The 27,979-nt window shown below is 34.7% G+C and overlaps 1 protein-coding gene and 1 pseudogene across 1 annotated transcript; one reads left to right on the top strand and one right to left on the bottom strand.

The window, feature by feature from the left end:
- Positions 1-100: 100 nt before the first annotated feature.
- Positions 101-26,141, bottom strand: LOC132110316 (heparan-alpha-glucosaminide N-acetyltransferase-like; annotated as a pseudogene).
- Positions 26,030-27,979, top strand: LOC132110677 (pterin-4-alpha-carbinolamine dehydratase-like). Its single transcript, XM_059517486.1, has 4 exons — positions 26,030-26,173; positions 26,912-27,043; positions 27,194-27,274; positions 27,458-27,979. The coding sequence occupies exons 1-4, from the start codon at positions 26,171-26,173 to the stop codon at positions 27,548-27,550; spliced, it is 309 nt and encodes a 102-aa protein (XP_059373469.1). The 5' UTR covers positions 26,030-26,170; the 3' UTR covers positions 27,551-27,979.

Here is a 27,979-nt window from a genome sequence, read left to right as displayed (position 1 = left end):
AGATAAGGTAATGCATAGGCAGATTCATGATATTTACCACCGCATTAGTTCCTTTTGAATGTGGTTGCTTGACAAGATCATTTTCAGATGAAAGCTTGTCTTATAGTAGATCATCATTTTTACTGTCAGATTCTGTAAAAAAAATTAGTACTGTACAAGTAGAAAATAGGAAAGCATTGTTTACATCAAACATGGTGGAACTATTCTCAGTGGTATTTTGCTAATTGAGCTTTGCATTTATATACCTTGCATTAAATAATAATGATGATAAGTACTTCATTAATAAAATACTGACTCAGAAAGTGCTTACTGGATAAAGCCACAGCTCTTGAACAATGTCCATTTTCCCACTGGGAAATGAAGTAGCACAATATTAGTCATTAGTCCTTTCCCAAAATCAGTTGACCAGTTTGCTTCACTCATAGGCTCTAGTTTAAATGGGTAATATGATCCTCAAAATGAAAAGCTTTCTCATTAACTAACAGAGGGAATAGGTTCAATTGAATTCCATGCAGAGTGAACAGGTTCACATGTTTCAGCTGCTTCAGCAGATCATAAATATCCTACAAAAGCAGAGATTTGGCGCGCTGTATTGAAGAGTATAAAAAAACTGTATACCAACTATACATTACGTTTGTTTTTCATGCATCCAAACAGAGGGTAAACACTACTGCTGTGCTGATAAAATAATTCAGCCTGTTTGTTCACAAGCTTCTACTGAAGTCGTTTATAAGTGAGAGGTCAGCGGAGAGCCATTTCTGAGAACACCCTGAGATTAAATCTTTGCACCCTGACAGATTTTCATCTTCTGACTACTAACAGCCAGACTAGATAATAGTCTTCTGAAGTCTATATTACTGGAGTCATGCAATGGCTAAAATCAGTGGTTCGAAACAGGTGGATCATAAACCAAAAAAGGGTTGCAAGTCTCTTTGAAACAAAAAAAAAAATCATAAAATGCAACTAGCCATATTTGCTAAGCATAGTTAAGATCAATAAGCTTATCACATTTTTAGAAAATAGCAGTAACCACTCATATGTGGTAACCACTCATGTGATGGTGTTCCTGTGGCTCAGTGGTAGAGCATTGTGTTAACAGTGCAAAAGGTCATGTGTTCAATTCCCAGGGGAACACACATACTGGTAAAAAAAAAAATTATATCCTGAATGCACTGTAAGTCGCTTTGGATAAAAATGTCTGATACATGTAAATGTCATATATTTGGTTGTTGACTTCAAGGACCATAAATTGACGTTACAAGTTAGACAGATTCCCTCATACATATCATATACGGTGTTTCTTGCAAAATAATAACCATGGTTTGCGCCAAACACAATATTTGTGAAGTTAATTATTGATGTAATAACATAAATAATAACAGAGTTCAAACAAATAATAAAATCTAACACTACATGCTTTATTAAAAAAATACATAGAGTTAACAATTTTTTAGGAGTATAAAATACTGCAGGAGAGAACAAAAATCAGCAAGAGTCTCTTAGAATAATATATTCAAATATTATCTGCTTAGTAACAGAAGTGTATTCTTAGCAAAGATGGGGACTGGACAATCATAATAAGGATAACAAGAGATAACCTCTTGAGGACGGGACGACATTTGTCTGGGACGTTTGACAAGTTATACAGGTTTGGAAGGACATGAGGAGGAGAACATGATGACAGAATTTATATTTTAGGGTGACCTAACAGAGACATCAGGCTCTTTTGGGAATTTTACACATATTCATATGAACAAATCTTGGTTTGCCACTAAAATGATGATCTTGATGCAAAACCAGCTGAAAACCACTGCTGCAGAGCTTCCAGAGATGTGTGCTTGTGACTTTATGCGATCTCGTGAATATGACTTGACAGAAAACATCAGGGTTTTTTGTATTACAAACCCATTTCCGTATGTGCATGAGGTCTGCTGGTGTAATTTCCCTGATTTTGCATTAGTGTGAGCATGAAAAGTGTTGGCCCCAGAAACACTCCTCTGTGAGCCGTCCAGCTTGACCCCTATTAGAGGGCTGTCAGTTGAAGAGCAGATGGTACCCACTCTCTCTTTCTCACAGCACCAAAGGGGGGTGGCCATGGCAACCGATATATAATGACTACCCCTCAAGTGGTGGAATCACTTGTTCTAATTTGTTAAGTACCACTTCAGCGAATCTGATTTAATCACTAAGTTCAGGTCTTCACACAACTGACATCAAATAAAACACTGCAGGTGTCCATGGAAGACAGTAAATCTGATCCCCTGGTCTCAGTTCTTATGCCTATTAACTAATTGAACATAGGATAACACCAAATTCAGTTTTACATGAAATGAGACATTCGTCACTCACAAAAAAATAAAAATATCAATGATTTTGGATACAAAATGGTCCTGTTTTCAATTTTTAAAAAATATTTTTATAAAATGTAATAAAAAGTGCACAATATTAAACGCCTAAACAGAATGGTGCACTTATTTAATTATTTGATAATTAACAATAAATTAATTAGCCAATGAAGACCCAAAGAGCAGTATATGATCTGGAAAAGCTGTGACTGTCCTGAAAAACGCATCTCCCAGCTGAATGGAAAGTAAAATCCCAGCAGAGAGTGTCCAACATAGACAAATATAGAGTTCAACCCTGCAAGCGGATGCACAGTAAACTTTTCTGGATTGGGTTGACTGATAAAATGATGCTTTAAAGGAATAGTTCGCCCAAAAATGAAAAAGTACCTAAAATTAATTTACTCTTGCCATCCAAGATCAAGATCAAATTTCATTATCTCTCTTCTTCATGTTTCTTCATCGGAACAGATTTGGAGACATTTAGCATTACATCACTTGTTCACCAACGGTGAATGGGTGCCGTCAGAATATGAGATGTAAATTGATGGACTGGAGACATGTGGATTACTTGTGGATTATTGTGATATTTTTATCAGCTGTTTGATCTTTCATTGTGACGGCACCCATTCACTGCAGAGGATCCATTGGTAAGCAAGTGATGTATACTAAATTTCTGAATGAAGAAACAAACTCATGTACAACTTGGATGATCTGAGGGAAATACGTTTCCAGCAAATTATTATTTTGGGGAAAACTATTCCTTTAAAGAAAATAATTCTCTTACCAGGATAAATGAAAGGTTGGCAGCCCCACCATTCCTTAACGTCTACAACAAAATGCATCACACACCAGCAGCACAAAGGACATGCAGCCCATGCAGGTAAGAAATGACAAGGACCTGAGGACGACAGCAGATCTGTGTTGAACCATTTGATAAGACAGCAATTGAAAACATATAGTGCAGACATATCAGCCCACAAAAACAGCAAAAATTACCCTTAGAGGTGCACTGTGCTCTTGAAAAACTAAATAATGGATGGACATATAGTAGTTGCTTAGACGAAGCCAATAAGAAACATAAGCATCCAAAGTGAAGGCTTGGCACCTGCTCAGTAATGTCAATAAGTCATGTGCCTCTGTGTTTCTAAGTGCCAGGATGCTCAATGGAATTTTATCTAATGTAAAATGGCTGTGTCCCAGAGCATCATTTATGTCAGCTGAAGTCAAGCCAAAAAATCCTCTTGGCTGGGAGTTAATTACTTTTAGGAATAAAATTAGACATACACAGGGGCTCAATAAGCTGGTATGATGAACTGCCCATAAAAATTCAACTATGTATGCCTGTACTTGAACAGAGCACATACAGCAGAGGCAAGATAAGGTCAAATTTAATGTAAAAACCTTTACGCAGGTCTCATATAGAAAAAACACAGTATTTTTGCCTTGTTTCCCAGTTTAAATATTCACAAAACAGTGTAAAGTGTTAACTAAAACCATTAAAATTTGTTTTCATTAATTGTAAAATTAAATACAATTTTTTTTAAATATTAAATAAAAAACTTTAAATAAAAATGAACTGAAATAAAATAAATTAAAAATAAATAAATAAATTCTGTTAAAGTTGAAGAACTAAAATGACTAAAACTGAAAAAATAAATAGAAATATAAAAAATAATAAAACTTACAAAAGCACACAAAATTACTGAATCTTAAAATAAAATCTAATAATAATATATAAATAATATAGTATATATACCACATAAATAATGATATAAATATTAATAATTTATTTTAATCATTTTTTATTAAACTTTTTTTTTTGGCTTATAACAAACATCAGAATCCCTTATTTTTGCATGTAGAGATCAAAAATTGTATGATGCCTACTGAACATTTCAGTTACATGCCATTATTTATGCTGAGGTGTTAGATGACAAATAATTTAATGTGCACCGTTCTGAAGATGTAGGGCTGACATCATCCTGCTCAATTTCACAACAGGCGGATGAGATAAGCCAGAGTTTGGCAAGATATATGGTTGGTAAAAATAATACTGCTCACTCTCTCTTGGCTGTAAAGAAGAGTGATCTAGTTGGACAGTGCATGTATCACCCAGTGCGTCTCACTCTTGTGCCAGTGGGGGTGATTATTTACAGGACGTTCTGTCGTTAGAGGTAAATAAACGTGTGATTTAGCTGATTTGTGCCTGCTGGAGACTCATACCTTCTCTTGTGGATGGAGAAGTAGCTGGATTTAGAGGGTCAGGAAGCACTTACCAAAGGTTTTTATTGACAGGTATAAATCCTTCGTCTCTTGTGCACTTAGAAAGGATGGCTGCAGAGATTCCCTGAGGATCTGAATAAAACAGATTTTAAATCAATGCAGACCTGTAGAGCAAGCACTATCAGACAACCCAAATGCAGCACCGCCATAAAGAATCACGCAGCTGATGCTCCCAGGAGGTGAAGCCCCTCAAACTAACACATGCAGATCCATCTCCTCATGCCTGCTGCAAAAGCTTTTTAACACCCCATGTAATTGGGTATAAATTTAAGTAATCGATATCACCATACTTTCCCAATTTACTGATAAAAAAGAACTTTTCTTAAAGTTTTCTTAAATATGTTTAAATATGCAAATTAGGCATTAATTCAATATGCGCAAATTTGCATACATTTCAGAAACAGAAATCCTTGGATAAAGCCAGGTTCAAACAGTATCATCAGTATCACAGTATCAAAGTATCATTGTTAAAACAGGCTCATTTAAGAAAACATTGTACCATCCAAACCTGCTTGTTTGAGGATATCCATCATTTGTATAGATGACAGAATCAATGGTGTGGAAATAGCCTGGCTGGCTCTAGATTGAGTCTCCAGGCTATGCTGGCAGGATGTGGGACACTCATTGGTATGTGAGGCAATCGCTCAATTTCAATCTCAAACAGTGGTGTAGTAATCGTTGAACTTTAATTAACTCAGGCTTCTTGTTTATTGTGATTGCGAGGCACAAACAGCTTCAGATCATCCCACAATCTGACAAAGGACTCATGCAAACGATGACAAGACAAACCGTCTCCCTCTAGACGTGCACAGTTTTATGACCGTTGATGTGGTGGGAGGTAATTTTTGTTTAAGCAGGATAACGTGTGTGAAGAGCGCATTAACAGCACAAGAGGCTGTTCAAGATGAGCTCTCCAGAGATGTCAATGATAATTGATTGTTTGCCTGTGCTATGAGCTGCGCAGTATTTATCGTAAAGCATGAAGCCTGTAGCGGTCTTTTTGTTCACCTGATTCCTTATATGCTCTCTGGTCCAGTCCACAATCCATATTTTCACTGATGTCAGAGTAGGGGAAAAGTTTAGGAAAGGAATATGACATTTCAACTGATGCTTTACAGCATATTCATTTCCAAACAGCTTTCTATTCTATATATCCTCGAAAACATGCTTATCACTAAGTCTGAATTAAAAAAGGAGAATTTATTGAAATATTATGCAAGTACTATATCATATATAAACCATCTTTGTGGTGCATAATCTGAGGGAGGCTGAGGCAGTGTGTAAACAGCAGTGGCATAATTTTTTGCTGTTGGCTAGTTTATTTTATCATGCTGTGCCTCTAGGTAAAGTGAAATAGATCTCTGTTCATTTATTTCAGCACCCCGAGCAGTGTGGACCCATAATGCTGGCCAATATGATTCAACATACAGCTATAATGGCCCGATTTGTCATAGAGCTTGGGAATAATGAAATCTAAAGTACTGGGATCAGGCATCTGTACTGTGGGTCCGGGTTAACAAAAAGCACACTCAAAAATCTACACTGTGAGAAGAAGAGGAGAATTGTGATTAGGGTACATACTCAAATGTATAAATAAAAGAAAATATCCTTCAGAAATAATACAAAACATGTTAACAATGGCGTAAGAAAAGTTAAGCAAAAAAAACACACTGTTCATAATAAAGTTAAAAAACACGTACCAATCAACTATGTTTGTCAAAAAGACTACAGTATATGTTAGGGCTCGTTTCACACAGAATACGTTTTTCCATTCCAGTGCACTGCTCTTTCATTGTTTTCCTATGTAAAATGCACTTGATGGACGTGTTTGACTATTGCACCCGCACCTCACATTTTTTGAAGCATCTCGCGCATGACATGCCATTCCAAAAACCAGTGCTCAAGTTCAGCTTAAATTTTTTTATAAAATACATCTCATATTCCACAAGCACAAGGCTATGTAAATGACTAGACTACAAAAATGTATATTAAAAAAGAATATGCAAATGTAATTAGCCAATGTTTCAAATTAAAATCACTGTTTTCAAACAGGTTTCCCAAACACTCCCTTTGTCTCTCATTAGTTGGATAAACAGATAGCCCCGCCCCAAATTCACGCCATTGGATGAGTGTTGGTGTTGTTCGGGAGGTCAAACAAACAAAGCAATGTTTTGCTTGTGCCAAAGTGTTTTTAGAAAAAGTTAACCTACAAGTTAACTTTTGATAAGTAAGCATGCTGAAGCTTGAATAAGTACTTAAACATAAAAAAAAATGACATACCATAAGTAAAAAAAAAAACTATGTGAAGAAAAAACAACATAAATTGTAGTAATACAAAGCTCCTTAGGAAGCAATGAAGTAGGATATTTATCTTGGCACAAAAGAGATATCCTATGAGTAAGAACAGGACATTGTGTCAGCTTCCTGGAGGTGCATTTGTCTGTCATAATTTAATGAAATGTACTCATAAAACATATATCATATATAAAAAGGACATTTAGAAAAAAAATTCGCACTCATAGAAATGGCCCAACTTCAAATCTTTAGTCCTTAACATATAAAAACAAATGAGATACAAGCTCTGCTAAGCTGCAACATTCTTTCTCATATTAATAACAGCTGTGCAAGAATGACCGTACGAGAAAACATTGCTGAGAAATGCAGGTCATTTGCCCCCATCATCCTCAGCTTTATGTCTAGAGTTTGCCAGACAAAACCCCTCCATCAGCACCTGTTGTCTCTAGAGAGGGCATTCCAGCAGCTCTTCCTCCAGAAGTCCAAAACAAAACATAGAGGCAAGGTCTTTCATGGAGAAGAATCCCGCAAACTCCCTTTTTGTGTAGATCCTCTGATTAATGCTGCGTTGTGCAGAAACATGATTCTTGCTTAATAAACTTGGATAAATTACTATAGAATTCGCTTTAGGTTAAACACTCCATATAACTTGAGCTTGCTTAACTTGTAATGCTCATTAAAACTGACAAAATCAAAAGACCAAAAAAAAAACGCAGAGTGGGAATGCTGAGAGGGTTCATTAACCCCACATGGTGCAATCAAAAAGCCTTTCTGTAAGGGAAGGACAGCAGCAAGTGAACTGTGCTGCCCCTGGAAAACATTGCAAGTAGCACATGGCCATTTCCCCTGAGACAGGGGTTTAAACATCCTCATGCACTTCCCACCCAGCCCAGCTTCTGCTCCTTTTGTTTGTGGGACCACCCAAATGGAGCACTTAACCCACAAATCTGCCAGCCGTTCACTATTGTCATTTCAATCTAAGATCTAATCACTTTTCTGTTTCATAAACGCAAATCTCTGTGCCAGCCTATAAGGTCATAGTTTAGTTAAGCTCTTCTGCTAAGATTGACCTGAAATTGACATTTTACATGTTTGGGGTCCAAGAGCCCTCAATGCTGGATGTGTAAAAATAATAGACTTCAAAATTACATAATTCTTCCTGAGAGCGAAAACATTATATACTATATTGTTTAACATTTGGGGTCAGTAAAAATTTAATTGTTTCTTTAAATTATTAATACTTTTATTCAATAAAGATGCATTACATTCAGACAAAAGACAATCAAATAAATGCAGCCTTGGTGTGCATAAAAGGCTTCTTTCAAAAACATAAAACACTGTACTGACCTCAAATCAATTAAATTAATTTGATTATTTTTGTTTATTTATTAATTTTAAGTAATTTAAAGGGACAATTTAAATGCAGGAGATCCCAACTATTTTATCAGCTTTATTTTATATATATATATATATATATATATATATATATATATATATATATATATATATATATAATAGTTTCTCATAAGACTAACAAATGTCATTAAGCATAACATGATTCCTTAATGCTAAGTATGTTTTTAAGCTTTTAAACTTTTTTTTTTAATAATCGTTAAATCAAAACTTTTTTTATCATGCATGTTTAAACAAAGGTCCTGTGGAAATTATTATGCAATAGTCATGGTTAAACTCTTTCTGAACAGATTCAAAAACAACCAGACATCTGTGAGTTGAACAGCCAGTCCAGTTCAGTCCCAAGAGGGGTGTGATAACGATCTCTACCTTGGAATTCATTCAGTGCATATAACATATCATATGACACTTACCTATTTCATAAACTGTCTACAACTACAAGCAATATAACATTTGCACATACAGGGCTTTGCTTTATTGTCCAGTACTTGCTAGTGAAATATGCTTTTTTATATTTTCATCTAAGTGTGTGTGGACATACCAGGATTAGTGTAGGAATCCTGCTAGGATAACTTTATTCATTTTAAGAAAAAACAGAAGAATCTTTCCAGCCTGTGGACACAAAGATTATTTCCAGTATTAGATTAAATACTTAAAACATTAGATTTTTCAAACAAAATGGTGCATAGGCCTGCACATTAGGCCAAATAATCCTATAAGAAAACTAAAATAATTATCAGCAAATAAACAGCAGGAGAATAACGCTTATCATACGTCATACTGATATCATGTTCGGACAGAGAGAGAAGATGTGAGTGGCAGTTGTGGCCCTGAAAAAGAGCTCAAGTTTCAATGCTCCCCGTGCAGCCATGCACGGCTGTGAAGTTGGCTGTGCTCACTGATTAATTCGGTGATGACGAATGAGCCTCAGCCGAGGACGCTGGAGCGGACAGACACAGACGGAGAGGCCAACACCTGCCGTGTTCTCAAAGACATGTTGACTGACGGGCTTGGTGCTAACCGTTTTTTGCCTCCGCCCACAGGGATTTCAGCAGTGCAACCAAGTTTGCATGTCTAGCTCTCACCGGTCACCGGGGCACTGTCACCATCAAAGGGTGAGAAACTTTTCTGACCTTTGCCAGAAACGCACACATCTGTCCACAGCAGCAAGGACCGCTGAGACAGAACAGCTGTTTGTCTAAGAGAGTTGCCAGCAAATCCAGGCCAATATTAAAGATTTGTCATTGTTCGCTGAACTAAAAGTAAAATTAATCAATGAGACAAGAAGAGAACATGCTGAAAAATCAATGCTCTATAGTCTGTGAAATACACAGTTTAGATAAGTCGAATGTTGGGCTTTGGAGTAGTTTTAGGCTTTCTCTTTCATTTGTCAAAGGATGTCCCTGTCTTTGGTGCATGTCCTTCAACAGGTAAATTTGATTATTTATTTGTTTGTTACTTTTTAATTCATTTTAATTTTTTACATATTTAACAAATTATTGTCTTATTTATACAGCTAGTTCTGTTCCTTTAATTTAACTGGATCTAAGAGTACCATCCCCCCCCCCCCATTTTTGTTAGCTTGCATTGGAACTATTTGTGTGCTCTTTTCATCAAAAATAACTGTGCATATTGTACCTGAAATGTAGTCAATATTACTTATACTCAATATTAACTAGTACTCAAAATTATTTATGGAACTATTCATGATAATGGCAATACTTTATTTGATATTACTTAAATACTGTTTCTTTAATTTTCTGCATGCCAAATAATCCCATGACTATGGAATTAATTGTTCCCAGAACATCCTCTGGTTCAAAAGGCTCTGTTGTATGATATAAGTACCTACATAAACAAATTATATATTTACTTATTGTAATTCATACAATATCAGTTTAAAGGCTGTTTTAATCATTATAACTATGTGATTTCACTTAAGCAAGTGATAATGTACAATCAGTTAGGCCATTAATGCAAATAATCTGCGTGAAGCTGACTAGTCACTAAGTCAGTCAATAATTTGATTTGTGAAGTAATAGAGTAATAAGTGTAGGAAACTGTTTGCCAGGGGCAATGGTAAAATATACATTTGAGTTATTTTTATACATAAGAATGCTAACTGATCTATCAGAATCAAATAACCCAAATAACCCCCTGTCTATATATGCAGCTATATATACATCTCCAATAGCTCCAAAATAACCACTAGCAGAGGAGATACAGTGTAATATGCATTATCATTCAAATCAAAAGTTTGGGGTTGGTATGTTTTTCTTTGTTTCTGAAAGAAGTCTCTCCAAATGAAAGAATGCTCACCAGAACTGCATTTGATCAAAAACCAGGAAAAACTGAAATATTGTCAAATATTACAACAATTTAAGATAACTTTTATTCTATTTTTAATATTTTAAAATGTGATGGCAACATAATTAATTATTAAGTTTATTTTTGTAGGGATGTTCATAGCACATACTGTATGAATCCAAAAAAGCTTTGCAAAGAAACAGCCGATGGCAACAGTGACAAGAAAGACATTTATTTAAAAGTCTTTGGTTTAATTATTTAGATGGAAGTGCGTTTGATCCTGGCGAAATTTGAAGCTGCACTGTGTTGTAACACAAGGATAATGACTGTGAGGTCAAAATGTTTTTTTATTTTGTATTATTCAAGCAGTGCTCTGCATGTGATCATCAATGTCGTGATGGGTCGGACACATTGAAAAAAAATCTTGAAGGAGAGGAGAAGGAGGATGTAAATGGAAGGTTGAGCAGATACGAGGTAAAAAGGAGAGAGAGAAAAAGGAAGATGAATCCTTTCTCCCTGCCTCCTTTTAGTGCACATGACAAACTGAGATTGGCTAATTATCCCCTCTGAAGCAGCAGCCAAACACTCATAAATCACAGATCTCATATGAGATGCACAACATGGGCTTGTATGGCACGCACCCTCGATCTCACAAACACAACGGCACACAAATGACCATATTGCAATGCATATATATGCGCATTTGTGATGTAAATATACAACATTACTGCCATCCCACATATATTCTCAGCGGTGCGCCTGTGTAATAATGCCCACATACGTCTCATCCGAGGAATCAGCTTGATGTATGAATGAAATTATTATTGTTAATAAAGGGATGAACTGCAGTTCAATCAGGTTTGACAGACACATTACACATTAATTATCGAATGTACAGGATTTATATTCAATATAATGTTTGTATTTTTGAGTGTGATAGTTAATCTCCTTCACAAATGTATGGTCAAAGCCTGATGGTAAAATGAACTCATGTAGGGCAGTTTGGAATAGGCAGTATAAAGTGAGGGTTTTGCTGAGGAGAACATAAATGGTTAGTAATCATTCAGTCTTGCATGTATAGGATAGAAGAAGTAATAAGCTAATCAAAAACAGTTTGACATTTAACATATTGACATCATCTTACTGTAACCTCTAGCAATTAATCTTTATTTCAGAGCAAGTGTCTTCCTGTACAGATGTCTGATCTGAGAGAAATGTGAGCCACAGAGTTTAGTCCACCTCCCTCAAGGGGATCTGTCTGTGTGGAGAGAAAGACTGCAACAGTGCCAGGACAAAATAGGTGAAACCCAAACGCTGGAGCACTCCAGGTATCCGTAGCCAGGACCAGGATACTAACACATTTATACAGACACAAACATAAACACACAAGATTACTATTACAGATTAATGATGGAAAAACTCACTTATATATAATGTATTTTAATAGGTTTGCATTTAACAGTAGTCAGCAAGTCAATGTTAGGTTTTTATTTCTTTAGTTATACAAGTGCTTTTCATATAGATTATATATCTTTCTCTAGATTAATAAATGTAAAATATTGTCCACATTTTACTAGATTTAACAGGAAATTTCTAATAATTTCCATTTACAGTAATGGATTCAGTCATTTTCTGTCATGACATAAATTTTATAAAAATACACTATATTGTGAGAATAATAGCATGTAAGTATATAATATTTGAAATATTTTTGAAATATTTTAAAGTTTAATTTATTCACGTGATGGCAACAGCCATTGCTCAGAAACCATTATGATACGCTAATATGATGCTCAAGAAACCTTTCTTATTATCATCATGGTCATTTTTTTATCAATAGAACTTCTTAAAATAAAATCTATTAGGTTTCATAGTTAAAGAAATACACTTATACTGTTTATTTCTCAGTTTAAGTAGTTTCTAATTTATGTTACCTTTAAAAGTATATATAATTAATTATAAAAGTGATATATATATATATTTATATATATTTATATATATATATATATATATATATATATATAAGGATATATATACACACACACACACACACACACACACACACACACATATATATATATATATATATATGTATATATATAATAAACAGTATAAGTGTATTTCTTTAACTATGAAACCTAATAGATTTTATTTTAAGAAGTTCTATTGATAAAAGAATTCGAAAAGAAAAAAAATGACCATGATGATAATAAGAAAGGTTTCTTGAGCATCAAATTAGTGTATTATAATGGTTTCTGAGCAATGGCTGTTGAAAATGATGACGTGAATAAATTAACCTTTAAAATATATTAAAATAGGAAACAGTTATTTTAAACTGTCATACTATTTTAAAACATTACTATTTTTACTGTAGTTTTGAATCAAATAAAATGTAGCCTAGGTGAGCATAAAAATATTACAAAATCATACCTACCCTAAGCGTTTGAAAGTTACTTTACACAGTATATACACCAGGAAAAATACATGTATTTATTTCCTGGTTCTGTTCATTAAAGGATACCATATAGTTGCAATTTCATTTAACTCTAGAACTACTACTGTGAATACATAGCAACCAGTAACAAAGAATATAAAATACATTTTAGATAAGATTTTTACTGTACATCTAACGTCTGAACCCTTCTAGGCGTTGTGTACTGAAGAGCAGATTTATGTTCATAACCTAGGCTAATGATGATTATTGCTGACACAGACCCAGGCTGAGGTGAGAAGTCTTTTACTGCAGGACTCTAGAGGTGTGATCTCTCCTGCCGGAGACTAATAATGCTTATCTGAGGAGATGCTGGTGGGGAGGGTGATGGAAGTGAGCGATATAGAGCGAGAGATTGATGATAATCTGCACATTAGTTAATTGAATACCTCTTTGTGGCACGTACCAAGGGCCACAAGAAACAATATAATACTGATCATTGATCCAACAAATCAAATAAAAAGCGGAAACACTCCACCTCTGCGCATGGAGAAAGGAAGGGGTTCGGTGACTAATGGTATCTGTCAATTAAATCCCATATACACACCTTTTCTAGAGCAAATTTGCTGTGCAATTTATCAATCAAAGAATTGACAGTCAGTCATTTAGCAAAAAGATTAGTTTACAATCAACATCATAATGCTTTAAAAGTGTTTCTATGTTTACTGTTGCTCAGTGTGAGTTAAATTATGAAAGGAGAAACAGTAGGGAAATTACGTTTCAAAAGTGGAACTGTTTTACTAGATTTGCAATGAAAAAAGCATTAATGCATATGTTTCTATGACTGTTGTTCTTTAAATTATGTTCTAAGGATGATAATGACATCAGTGGCCTAGCAGAGACAGACTGACTAAAATCTTCACTAGTGCCATGTTTAAATAGACCATTTAGTCAAATAATTTTCAATGAATTGTAATCTATTTTGTTGCATTTGAATGCTGGGGTATTGGGGGGAAATGGTTTCTAAACATCATTCGGAGTGATCCACAGGCTGAGGTCTCAGATATGGATAGAGTAAATTTTGCAGTTTAGGGTAAAAGCTGTAATTACATTACATGAAGTTCCATAAAACCCACTGTGCAGCTGGCTTGATGAAACCCTATCTCTGATAATTGACCATTAACGCCAGGCTTGTTTTTGCTCTGTGCACCTCTGTTCAACGGCTCCAGATATTATGATTGCCACTGGATCACTGGAAAGTATCACAACATTTTTGTTAACTTAGTTACAAATCCATCCTGCCGGACGGCTAAGCTGCTTTGGCTAATGTACAGTATGAGCACTGCTCTGCACTGACCTGTCACACGGCTCTCCCTGCCCTCCTCGCTTCACCCTGACAGTCCTAATGTGCTGCTGTGAGACCCTGGGTCAGAAATGTTGGCTTTCTTTCTGTCATGATTAACAGAGGCTAATTGACATCAAAGTGAGGATTTGGTGAGTTGAATATGTAACACTTTCGTATTACTTTCGAAAAATTTCACAGTCTATTTTAACAGGGCAGATTGAAGGGTGCAGGTCACTCTTTGTCTGGTATCAGTCACCGCCAGAATGGAACAAAAACTGTAATGAGTCTTCTTGCTTTCTATTGTACTTTGATGATTCCAGTGCAATCAAACTGAGGCATGTGCACCACTGATTTTGTGGACTGTCATTGCAACTAAATTATTATTATAATTGAAAAAGAAGTTGCACAAATACTGTAGGTACAAACACATATGATTTTCTCATATAAAATATCAAAGACGCTCTTTCCCACACAACAAAAAAGCATCACTGGCTGTTTGTTAGGTCAGGATTTAAAGTTGAATACCCTTTGACTTTAAATATATAAAATTCTAAATCATTGATATATTATAAAAAAAAAACCTTGTGAAGGAGCTGTAGTTCCTATATAATGAACACAAACCTTGGCAAAGAATTAAAGACAGAATCATAGTACATACACTTACAGTACATACTCTATGATTTAACAGCTGTTGTGCATCACTACTGATACATATGTATGCTTTTGGGACATATTTGCACTGGTTAAAGCAAAATTGAAAGCAATTCAGATTTTTGTGTCAAAAAACATTTGATTTTGTAAAGGAATTTGATTGTGTATGCTTGGCTTTTTATGAACAATTGTTCTCTTTTAACATTTCCATAACTAACTACTGCATTGCTGGGAATCTGCACTCATTTTCATCATGCAGGCCTTTTTTAAAGTAGTCTCTGGGTATTACAAGCTTTATGTATACTCTCAGAGAAAGAAAGATTAATTGGCATAGGCAAAGCATTTTAAATGGTGGAGGGTTGGAAAAGCCTTAAATCTGAATGTTTTTGAAGGCAGATCCAAACGGTTGGACTGAAGTCCCACTCTTTTCCATATTAATCTCAAAAATGGAAAGTAATAATTCTCCATTGATTCATTAAGTACATGCTGGCAGCTCACCAAGGCATCACAAGATCATCTACTGTGAGACCTGCAACGTACATGGAAAAAGACATTCACACATGAAAACACACACAAAAACATCTGGTGCATGTCTGTCTACAGTTTCTGGAAAGTTGGCCGTTTGATTGAAATGCAGGAAATGCATTATCTTATTGCTGAATGACTGACAAAATTAGTTTTATCCTCAATTTATTATTATTAACTTAATTTGTGGTATTTATCTACAAACGCCTAATTAATAACATTTGGACACATGTAACTGTGTATTCCTGACTAACTCAATAATGGCTTTAAAAGCTTCAGTGATTAAGACTGATTCAAATTTCTAAATCACCAGCGAGCTTTAAAATGTTTTGTGAATCTTTGTGACTGAATTGTAATAGCTCACCATTCCAAGAGGCATGTTGGAAAAACCAGTAACCTCCTCCACTATAGTTCACATATATCATGACCGTCAAGGACAATCTGTAAACACAGTGATGCTGAAAATGTAATCAGAAAATTATTTTTTAATGATAATTTTTTAATATTCAAACTAAATATTAAGCAAATATAAAGCCTATTAATGCTAAATGTTGTTAACGAGCATATTTCAACAAGAAGTACTTTGACTTGATGAATTTTTATTTATTTAACCAAATGAAATTAAGAATATTCTTTAAAAATGTTACCTACAACATACAGTACATAACCATTTCAAAGTTTGGGGTTACTAAGATTTTGTCTTAAATAAATTAATGCATTTATTCAGCAAAGTTGCATTAAATTGATGAAAATTGACAAAAAAGACAATAAATAATTTTACTAAATTAAAAAATTTAAATCTAATAAATATTCTTGTGAACTTTCTATTCATCAAAGAATCCTGAAAAAAATGTATCTTTGTTTCCACAAAAATATTAAGCAGCACAACTGTTTTTGACATTTATAATAATAAGAAATGTTTCTTGAGCACCAAATCAGCATATTAGAGTGATTTCTGAAGAATTGTGTGACACTGAAGACTTGACATCACGTGCCGTCCTGTTTCACTACAGGAATGAATTACAATTTAAAAATTATATTAAAACAGAAAGCAGTTATTTAGATTGTAATAATATTTTACTGTATTTTTGATCAAATAAAATAGCCTCGATGAGCATTGAACAGTGATACACAAACAAATGAACAAAAATAATAAATTATCTTTTATAATATAATATAAACATCAGTATTATGGATCATAAGGCCAGAGGGTGTGGCAGTTGTTTTATATATCAGAGATGAAATGCTGTGTAAGGTAATGCAACCTAAGCATTATGAATCACTCAAGAAATGAACAGTTGTCCTCTGAATCGCCTCACCCAGAAGTGCTGACTAAAGCCCTCCACTGTAATTTATTGTAGACGTGTAACTTAGCATATGGAAGCCAAGCTGCAGCTTACTGTGCATGATTGAACACTACATTGAATTAGCAACAGCAGGAGATGCTTTTTTATTGTGCATCAGAAAATGCATGTTTGCACTATACTGCATAAATATATCCGTGGACACGTAACTGATTTTTGTGATCAGACCCTGAGACACTACCTCAGTTATTAAACTGACAACCCTCAGATCATGGCATTGAAGTTTCTTTTCTCCTTGGTTTCTTTTTATATAAGAAAATACTGAGAAACCAAAGCACTGTATGGACCTTCAGATAAACTTCATTCTATCTAAACGATCTAAATTTTTCCTCACCAAATTCAATTAGGAGATCAGAACAGAGACAATTACTGCTCCTTTTAGGCCTAATCTGCTGATACAAGATTTTAATCACATGCCATCCTCTAAAGAGCAATATTAAAGCAAGCATGCCTTTGTCTTTCTTCTCTCTCTCTCTCTCTCTTTTGCACACATTCTCTTTCTCACACACACTTTGCGACTACATCCATTAGTGTCCATAGTAACGATGACAAAGGTTAAGCCATTTTCAAGATGGGACTATGGTACAATGTTTGCAGTATAGCATGTTATAGCCAGTTATTTTTATTAAAAAACCCTCAGTGTTCTTTCTCTCTGAAAAAAAAAGACTTGCAGGGCAAATAATGCTTTTTATTGCTTTAAGCTTCCTTTGTCTTTCTGTCATAACCTGTAAGTTCTCAAAAAACTGCAACAGACACTAAAACAATTTTGTGTCTTTGTTTTGCCTCTCATTAACCATTGTTGTGAATAAGTACAAAATGTATTTTGGCAGTAACTCCCAGTGTATATTTGTCATTGTCATTTTATCCCAGAGCTATAGCTCTTTGTAATTTCTGTGCGGGCACATTTGTAATTTATAAATACTAAATAAAGCCTGAGATTTCAAATAAAACTAGTACAAGTAACACTTGAATACTTAAATATGATAAATTGTTGAATAACATGACTTGCAGGAGTACAATAAGAAAATTATTTACATTCAAATAACATAGCTGATGCTAATCATTTGTGATTTGTAATGTATATAAACAGATTTGTGATTTTTATATACTGCACTTTCCAATGTAACAAGCGTGAAATATCAAATTAAACTAATGCAGGTAAATTTTAAATTTTATTAAATATTTAAATGTCAAACTATTATAATTGTAGAGCTGAATAACATGACTTTCAAGGTGAGCATGATAGGAAAATGATTCATTTTCTAATTTATTCACATAAATAAAAGGTACTGTTCACCTAAAAGGAAAAATCTGTCATCATCATGTTTTTTTCTTCTTTTAAACATAAAAGAAGATATTCTGAAGAATGTGAGTAACCAAAGATATGATGGTCCGCGTTGACTATCATAGTATGGAAAAATCAATGAGGAAGTCAATGGGGACCATCAACTGTTTGCTTACCCACATTTTCCAAAATATCTTCTTCTGTGTTCAGCAGAAAAAAGTAATTCATACAGGTTTGGAACAACATGAAGGTGAGTAAATGACGACAGAAAACTCATTTTTGGTTGATATATCCCCTTCATGCTTGTCACCAAGAACAAAACCTAACGTTTCACGAAGAGTAAAGGGTTGTACGTTAGCAAAATGTCTTGTTTTCTGCTTAGGAAAGTACAGAATGTACTAAATGAGCATATTTTGAAGTACATTTGCTGTTAGCGTAACTTATCATCACCAAAGACCAAACCTCCAAAGTCAATTTGTAATCACAAATATGAGGAAACTGGCTGTAAGCTTTTGGCTTCCGAGATTAAAAACCAAATCCTTTTAAAAAAAATTAAAATGCAAACAAACTCTACAGTTATACTATATATCACGTTGATGACATCTGATGAATTGAGGGTGCTGTTCTTCAGCTCGGAGAAAAATCATAGCCTTAACAATTTCACCAGAGCTGTGGAGGGATGACAGATGCTTCTGTCTTCAGTGAAAAGTTTTGACTCATTGCTGGACAAGGCCATATTTCATGTTATAAAGCAAGGGAGTTGCAACGCCACAGGCTTTCTCTAGGTTGATATTCTCACATAGAGCCAGAGATATCCACTGACATTATTAAAGTATATAGCCAAATCAGCGATCCCATGTGTATTTTGTAGTGTTGATTTTGTTTTGGACCCACAATAGCTGCAAAGCTCTTGTGAAATATCATGCATTTGTTGAAGAATCTAATATTACCTCGGTATCATGAATCAACAGACCTGACAAGCCAGCTTGTGATGTCATCCTCTGAGTCTATATGTATGAGATGATGTATACATCATATTCAAATTCAGCACTCTAGTGCCAGATTACAGAATACTTAGACTGAAATGAAGGAAACACTGAAACAAAGAACCAAAGTCTCCAGCCCCACTGATAAAACCATTAGGATTAACAAGGAAATGGACTGTTTCATTTCCAAGGCTTAAATGCAGGTACATACTGAGTGGAACATCTGTTTTTATCAGCACTGCGGTTTAAAAGGAATATCATTAAGAATGTGAATGGAGCATTTATGAATTGTGCTAAAATTTTCAAATAAAAAGGCTGGAGGAAAAGAATGTATGGTGACAGGCAATTCTAAGAACCATAAAAGCTTGGTTATTCTTACTGTCATTGATAGTGCAAATTGTCACTGGTGATTGCTATCTGAAAAGCACTTTTGCAACACACATGGATTATCCATTACACAAAAATCTTGATCTGTGGAGTCATATCCTCTCCAGCTCCAGATCTACAGACTGATGAATATGTGCTGATATGCTGCTTGTATTTTTACATCAATTACTGGGAAGTGAGTGGTCAAAGCCATAGCAGCTTCCTGTTTCGGGTGAGGCGTGCTTCTGCGTTTGCCCCTGAGCCACTATCAAGCCCTGCTGGGCTTCTCGATTAAATCACATCACCCTTGTCAACAGCAATCCACTGTTCCCCTCCACAGAGGCAAAATATATTAGAGATGATGCCTCTGTAAACAATGGCTCGAATGAGTGTATGTCCAGCCTGTGACCCCTTACAATCTCTTTAACCCCACAATACATTCTCTGAGTGAATGCGGCCATCAACCCGATGACAACTGATCATTAATCATTTAATCATTTCATAAAATTCAACTGGTTCGAAATTAAGTTACCATTTTAGGCCAAATAACTGAAAAGTAATTATTTGTCCAGTGACTTCAGTCTTGATGACTTGATTTGCTTTTGTCCACAATATGATCATTATTTGCCTCATCCTAAAATAAGCAAAAATAATCAATTCACAGTGACATTGAAAAAAAGGTCAAAATATGTATTTGCAAAACAAAACAAAATGTATGTGTGTGTGTGTGTGTGTGTGTGTATATATATATATATATATATATATATATATATATATATATATATATATATATATTACTATATTACTATATTACTATATTACTGTAACGTGTAATATTTAATTAATATAACAATACATATTCATACATATAAATATATAATATTGTATGTATGTATTTATATAGTATACATGCATACACACAAATATAAATGATTATTTATATTAATACGCATATTTATATAATATATTTAACTGTATTAGCATTTGACCCTGTTTTGTCAGGAAAAATGATTGATTATGGTTTGTCAAATGTGCATACTATAAATAAATTAATGTTTAAAATCAGTCATTGCTTTGGCCATGTTTGTGGAGCATTAGTAGCCTAGTACATGTTTGGGAAGCATGAATAGTTTCTTTCATTTGCAAAGAAATATGTCCCCATTCACCATGTGGTCTTGTGGCAGCAGTGAGATCCATCACAAAGGAATTAGCATTTCCCTCTTCCTGCTCTGGCTCTCCAAACAACTGAATGATAGGCCACAGACAAAGCTAATCAAACTTTCAGACCAGGACAATCAAACTAAATCTCAGAAAATTAAACTTGATCCTCTAAAAGGCTCCTTGTATATCTCTATCAGCCATTTGCTTTTTAGATGTGATCATCCTGGAAATTACAGATTACAATTGCTATGAACTAACTATAAACAAATGCACAGTGTATGATGCTTAACATCTGTTCCTATTGTATCATGTAAGAACCGTTTTGCCCTCACGGCAGATATGGTTCTTTAGCCTCTGTATACAGCTGCATCTGTATTGGTATAAAACAATATTTTACAGTGAAATCAACTTAATCAACTTAGAAAAAAAAAAAAACCTATGTTTACACAGTACTGTTCAAGTTTGGAAGAAGTCTCTTATACTCACCATGGCTGCATATATATATATATATATATATATATATATATATATATATATATATATATATATATAAATGTACAAGCAGTAATATTAGGAAATAATATTGCAATTTAAAACAACTGCTTTGTTTTTTATATATATTTTAAAATGTAACTTATTCTTGTAATGTCAAAACTGAATTTTCATCAGCCATTACTAGCATTAAATAATCCTTCAGAAATCATTCTAATATACTGCTTTTATGCTCAAGAAACATTTCTCCTTGTTATCAGTTGAACACATTTTTTTCATGTTTTAAGTTCAATAGAATAATATTTATTTAAAATATCAATCTTTTGTAACATTATAAAAGAGGCCCAAAATACAGTGATAGAGGCAGCTGAGGAATCTATATCAACTATGTATAAACTTGTTTTTATTGTTTATCAATAAGGATTCTGTGAATGCGTTTTGAAGAAAATAATTAGTCTGTTAGAGTAACAAAAAAGTAAAGGATTTCAAACATGTTCAGTTTCTACGATTTTCTCAGCTTTTGCTCTCAACAGCCTCTGTCACCCTTGCTGTGCCACGAGGGAGCTCTCAAGAATCCAGCAGTGGCTTTTTATGTAATCTGAATCCAGTCTATAGGCGTACAAAATCAATCTCTGAAACCCTAGCTTTGGGGCTCCAATAAGGCCATGTACTGAGGCAATATTTTCACAGTGCATGATGGAATGGATCATATCGGCTGTCAGAGACCATCCTCCATGATACTGTCTGCTTAAGGGAAGGTGTAAAACAGGAAGCAAAGATGCATCACATTCCAAGTATTTGGAAGCTGAACAGATGTCTTTATTGAGTTTGTGTACTAGATAAAACTAATAATCAGACGGCAGCATTCGATGTACTTTTTCACTTTCAAAGAAACTAAATTGAGTTGAAACAACATTGTTACATAATGCTTACATAAGACCTAAATTGGAAACCAACCGTTTATCATCTTTTATAATCAAAACATGGATAAAAGCCATCACTCATAATATAATGGCTAATCAAATGGACATGTTACACCCGGTGATCACAAGCCATTGCTTTTCATTGGGACAGTGGAGACCTTTTATGGAAAAACAAACACAGTAAGGACCATTTGATCAAAATGTGAATACACTTGATGACATAAGGGGAAACAGTGAAGCTGTGATGATACTATAGTGATGACTGACTGCACTCTATATGATACTATAGTGATGACTGACTGCACTCAGTTATCACTATAGTATCATCACAGTTTCACTGTTTCCCCTTATGTCATCAAGTGTATTCACATTTTGATCGAATGTTCCTTACTGTGTTTGTTTTTCCACAAAAGGTCTCCACTGTCCCAATGAAAAGCAATGGCTTGAGACATACTGGCCCTGAGATAAATAAACACTGTGTGTACATCCAACACTCTGCCCACTTAAGAGTACCTTTAAGTATATCATTTTAGTCGTGCCTCAGATGTCCTTTAACTTATGAGGCAAGAAAAACGAAATGTTTGCAAGTGAGAAAATGACTAAACGTAAACTAACATTCTAAAACAGGGACTTTAATTCAAGGATGTTCAAACTGCAGTCCATAATTTAGCATTATATATATATGTATACACACACACACACACACACACATATAAGCTAAAAAAACAAAATTTCTTTTTTAAATTACAATTTGTTATTATTATTAGATTATTGTCTTTCTAAAAGCAGATTGAAAATAATGAAATTAATATAATTTTTTCATCTATTGTCAGCACTAGTTTTACAGTATATTAATCATAATTTTAATCTATTGACAGTACAGTAAGAAATAAAAAATAATAATCTCCATATATCTTATGGGGTTTCATTCTTGCGACCTACAAATTGCTTGGCCTTCAGTACAATAAGAAAGCTAATTATTTAGTTTAAGAGGCATGGCAAATCTATAATACCAAACATAATATTTTATGCACACAGTAAAATTGGTCTGTATGTCTGAAAATAAATAAATCAGTTTTTATTTTAGGAAGCAGTTATCATATTTGGGGGTCTATGTCATCAAAATGTTTGAAAATCCTTACTGTAATTAAAAGCTCCTAAGCTTTGAGGACAACTGCTGCCATGTGTTTATTTGTAGTGAAAAGTAATATAATTAATGCTGATCATCACTGTCTAATTGTCCTCAGTAAATTATACTACTTTTATATCACAGTCAATTATGCAACACTAATTGCTTAAGTTGAAAATCAGCAACACTTAAAGGTACTCTAATTTGCTTGCACAATCCAGTCCAAATGTTAATTGGAGTTTTAGGTCAAGCAGACCACTTACTATATGTTTGTATAATTTACTGCTTGTTTTCATCACAGACCCAAAATTGAGGTCAGAGTTTTTATTTTTCATTCCAAGACAGCCGTAAAATATCATTTTGGAACAAAAAAACAATAACGTCATCACTCCTGGTTAGTGCAATTCAATTGAAAACAGACTCGTTTTTTTCCCTGCTGTCCCCTCATCAGTTCTTCTTAACATCTGCTGATCACCATCACTGAAGTTGTGAGAGCCCTTCAGAGCTGCAGTGTACTGTAATCACCAGCCAGTCCAGCTAATGGAAGCTCATCATATAGCCAGAGTTTAGTCACACTGGCCATACAGTATATCTGACAGATAATGGCTACTTGCCCTTAAAATTCTGATCTACAACATAATCTGCACTATTGCAAAGTAGACGGCTCATTACGGCGTGGTGCTTTCAAAAGCCCATTATGCTTTAATCCCTCACGATCCTCTAATGTATTTCCCACAATGCTCCCCTCCCAGGGCATCTTCCAAAACAAACATGGCAGAAAAGCTTTTCTTTGAGTTGTATTTTTTTTTCAAGAAACAAGCAGTTTAGCGGATCAATACAGTTTCATCTGACTCCTGGGATATGAGAAAAGCGCTTTCCTGCTGAACTTTGGAACTCAATACATGTCTTTTGGATGACTTATTTAATGTTTTTAATTACACAACATGCATACTTATGCAGATATACATTATTCGGACTCCTATCCACAAGGAGAGGACAGGTTACATCATTTAGCAATCCAGACTGCCTCATCCAGAGAGAATAATGGCCAGCTTCCTCAAATGTCTGACTCAGACTATAGGGAGGAGAAATAATGTCATCAACATGTAATAAAACACTGATCCACCCATCATCCTTATAGTCATGATGGTGGTTATTGAATTTTTAATGTTTGCTTAAAAAGCTTTTGCTCTTTACACATCTTCACCAATATTTTCAGATTTATGTATTTGTTTTCTTGTAAACCATAAATTGTTTGCTGACTGATCTCTGTCATGTAAGTGTTTACCTAATCAACTTTCACCTTCTATTTACAAAAACCAGTTTATTTATATTGTTCATTACCAACATTTTTGTAGTTTATGACTATATTGTATATATAAATGCCTCTTTGAAGCAGCATGCAAGCAAGTTGGAAAAAAATAAACAATGACTTACAAGAAGCTGAAGGGGGCCATCTAGAGGGGAATGGAGTGAACTGCAACCTTTGAACCCATTTCACCTTTTTCATCCCCCAAATTGTTCACTATAAGCTTTCATTGATCATCCTGGGAATGACATAGTGCCCAGCACATTCTTTGGAGGAGAAGGTAAATCGATAATGGCTCGGTCTGGAAAGGGACCTCAGTATTGATCTTAAAGAAGACTAGACCCCAGCCATACGGTAGGAGAGATACTGTGACTTGTCTTATGAAATCAGACACCCCCGACAACCTATTTGAAACCAGCTCAAACCTGGATGACTGTTTGAGGACCAGGTTTTTTAAAATATTGCTACGGTCTCCTCCTTCCAACATCCCAGCCGAGGTTTGTGAGAGGCCCCCATTATTCCAGTTTCAGCTTGTTAACCCCAAAATGCACTGCGATCAATGCACAGTGAAGTATTCTCCAAAGGGCAGCACTAAAGCCAGGTCACATTCAAACACATAATAATAAATAGTCTCAGTGACTGCGAATGCAATTGGGTGCTATTAGGGCTATATATCTAGCCTGTAAGGTCCTTCTGTACCTGATTTATAAGCATGATTATTGAAAACAATTCAGTTAAAGACGATAATTATTGAGGATGATGTTAGTTATAATTGTATAATAGTAAGTAAACTATATTAGAATAATATTTTATGTTAATTAGCAAGTTTAAGTGTAGTTGAAGGTGATTCTTGCCTGCAGAGAGTGTCGTTTCAATCCACAGGTATAGTAAGTGTGAATTGTGTTCACCACCAGAGAAATATTGCTGATAAAAACACTGTAGAAGAGGTGAATAGCTGTCATTTAATTATATTTATTTAATATATGCCATTGTATTTATTTAATATATGCCACTGGCACTACAGGTTTGTATCAGATATTACATAAAGGTTTATATTGCTCATAAAAATTCTAATACATCCAAGTTCAACCTTTACATATTGTGCATGCAAATTTATCCATATTTTTTGTCTCTCTCTCACCTGTTTTGAAAATGAAAAGTGACTAGCAATATTCATATTCATAAAAGGCACAAATCACAATGATCTGTAACCCAAACATGTTACATTTAATTTATAAATGTAGAAAAGAAGAAGAACAAAAATGATCTTGATCAAAATAATATTATCTGTTAATAATACACTGTTTGGAATCACAAACACATTCCTACTTTGATCAGGCTTTTGGCAGGGCAGCTGCAGCAGCAAGAGCAAGGCCCATATATTAATATTCAATAGTGCGTGCTTACGTTCCCTGGTGACTTTTCAAGAGCGTCCAAGCACGCAACTCATAACGTCCCTTCACCGTAGTGGGATTCGTAAACTCGCGCTCTGGACTCACTGGTTGAAATCCAGCTGCTTGCACGAGACCATATCAACTCTACACGCGCAGCGCCCACAACATGGTAAGAAAAAAACATATAAAACCATTTTTACTTCTATTATTCGTTTTTTCACTTGTATAAGTTAACTCTCGAACGTCCACATTGCCACAACTAAATGCCTCCGATATATTGGAAATGGTTGGACAAGTATGGTGTTATTTTTATTTTCACATTCTTTTTTTATTATTAAATCTGACTTTGTATTGCCTATTATACGAACTAACAATATTTAGAGAGTCGAGTAAAGGACTTTTTCCTTTTCATCTCCGATTCAGGGTTTTGCTATATAACCCTGTCCGTCATTAACATTATTTCGCACTGTTTTACATTATTTTCGTATTATATTATATTTCGCTTTCATTTCGAGTCGTGTCTGTTCCTGCAGCAGCAGCAGCAGCATTAGTTCAGCAGATTAGACTGTTGCTAAGAGACCCGTTGATGTCAGTCAGTTTTATCAGTGTTGGAGCTTCATAATGACTGACGTGTTTCCGAAACATCCCCCTTGGAATGGTTGTTTATGGAGTGTTTGCAAAACTTTTCAAATGTGTCTGTTCTATTAACAAATAATGATTATATCTAAGTATATTCAATATAATTATTATAATAAGTTTAAAATTATATATATATATAATATATATATATACATTTTACATTTTACTCTTGGAGATGGCATGATTTGTAACATTCGTACAAAGTTCACAAAACCCATATACATGGAACTGTCGAATATTTTCTAACAGAACTGTTTTAAACACCCAGGCTGGGAAGATCCAGACTCTTACTATGGAGGAGAGGGAGCACCTCCTGCCCATGATGAGGAACGCTCAGTGGGTGGAGGTGGTGGGGAGGGATGCCATTTACAAAGAGTTCCTCTTCAAAGACTTTAACCAGGTAAAAACTTCTGGAAAGCTGCCAAGAGAGACTAAGGCTATAAAACTATTAAGAGTTATATACAGAACTTCACAATTCATATACATGCTGCTTGCATCATACTTTTATGTACTGTATGCACAATGATAGGACATGCTCTTTCCCCTTTAGGCTTTTGGATTCATGTCCAGAGTAGCATTACAGGCTGAGAAAATGGATCATCACCCTGAATGGTTTAATGTGTATAATAAGGTAAATAGATAATTGGCTCATTGGTGTATCATTTTGATTTTGATGATTATGAAGACAAAAGTTTCCTTTTACATTTATTAATTGTCAATAAAACTAGGAATGTGTTTTAAAGAAGGTCTATTAATGCAGTGAATTTTGATTTCATGTTGACTGTATCCTGTCTGCCTGTTTTCTCTCTGGTAGGTTCAGATCACCCTCAGTACTCATGAATGTGGAGGACTCTCACAACGTGACATCACCCTTGCAACCTTCATAGATCAGGCCTCTGTCCTCTGAATGGACCCTCTCACTTGAAAGCTTGTCAATCAACCTCTGTAGCCTGTAAAACTGAACCAAAAATATTGTGAAACTTCCTTTACTACAGGTTTGACTCTGTGTAGTCTGCCTGTTACACCTGATATTTTCCCAAAAAGTATTAATGGAACAGTCAGGAGAAATGTCTTTTTTTTAATTATTTTACATTCACAATACATTAATGCACTACAGATCAGAGATGAGAACTGCTAGGACACTAAAGAGACCGGTCAAGCCATATTACACCTTTCTGTATTTTATGGTTTATAGTCCTTTTTTAAAAGTAAATATATGGTTCCTTTAATTTCATTTGATGTGACCCAACGATGGCATGGTTAGAGCCTCAGTGAATTGTATTAAGACTGAAAATGTGCTAACTGTGGCACTGTGAAACAATCATCTGTCAAAGCA

This window comes from Carassius carassius, chromosome 30 (assembly GCF_963082965.1).
Source record: "Carassius carassius chromosome 30, fCarCar2.1, whole genome shotgun sequence".
In the NCBI taxonomy this organism is placed as follows: Eukaryota; Metazoa; Chordata; class Actinopteri; order Cypriniformes; family Cyprinidae; genus Carassius; species Carassius carassius.
The sequence above is the reverse complement of the archived record's forward strand: the minus strand, read 5'-3'. Positions and strand labels throughout refer to the sequence as shown.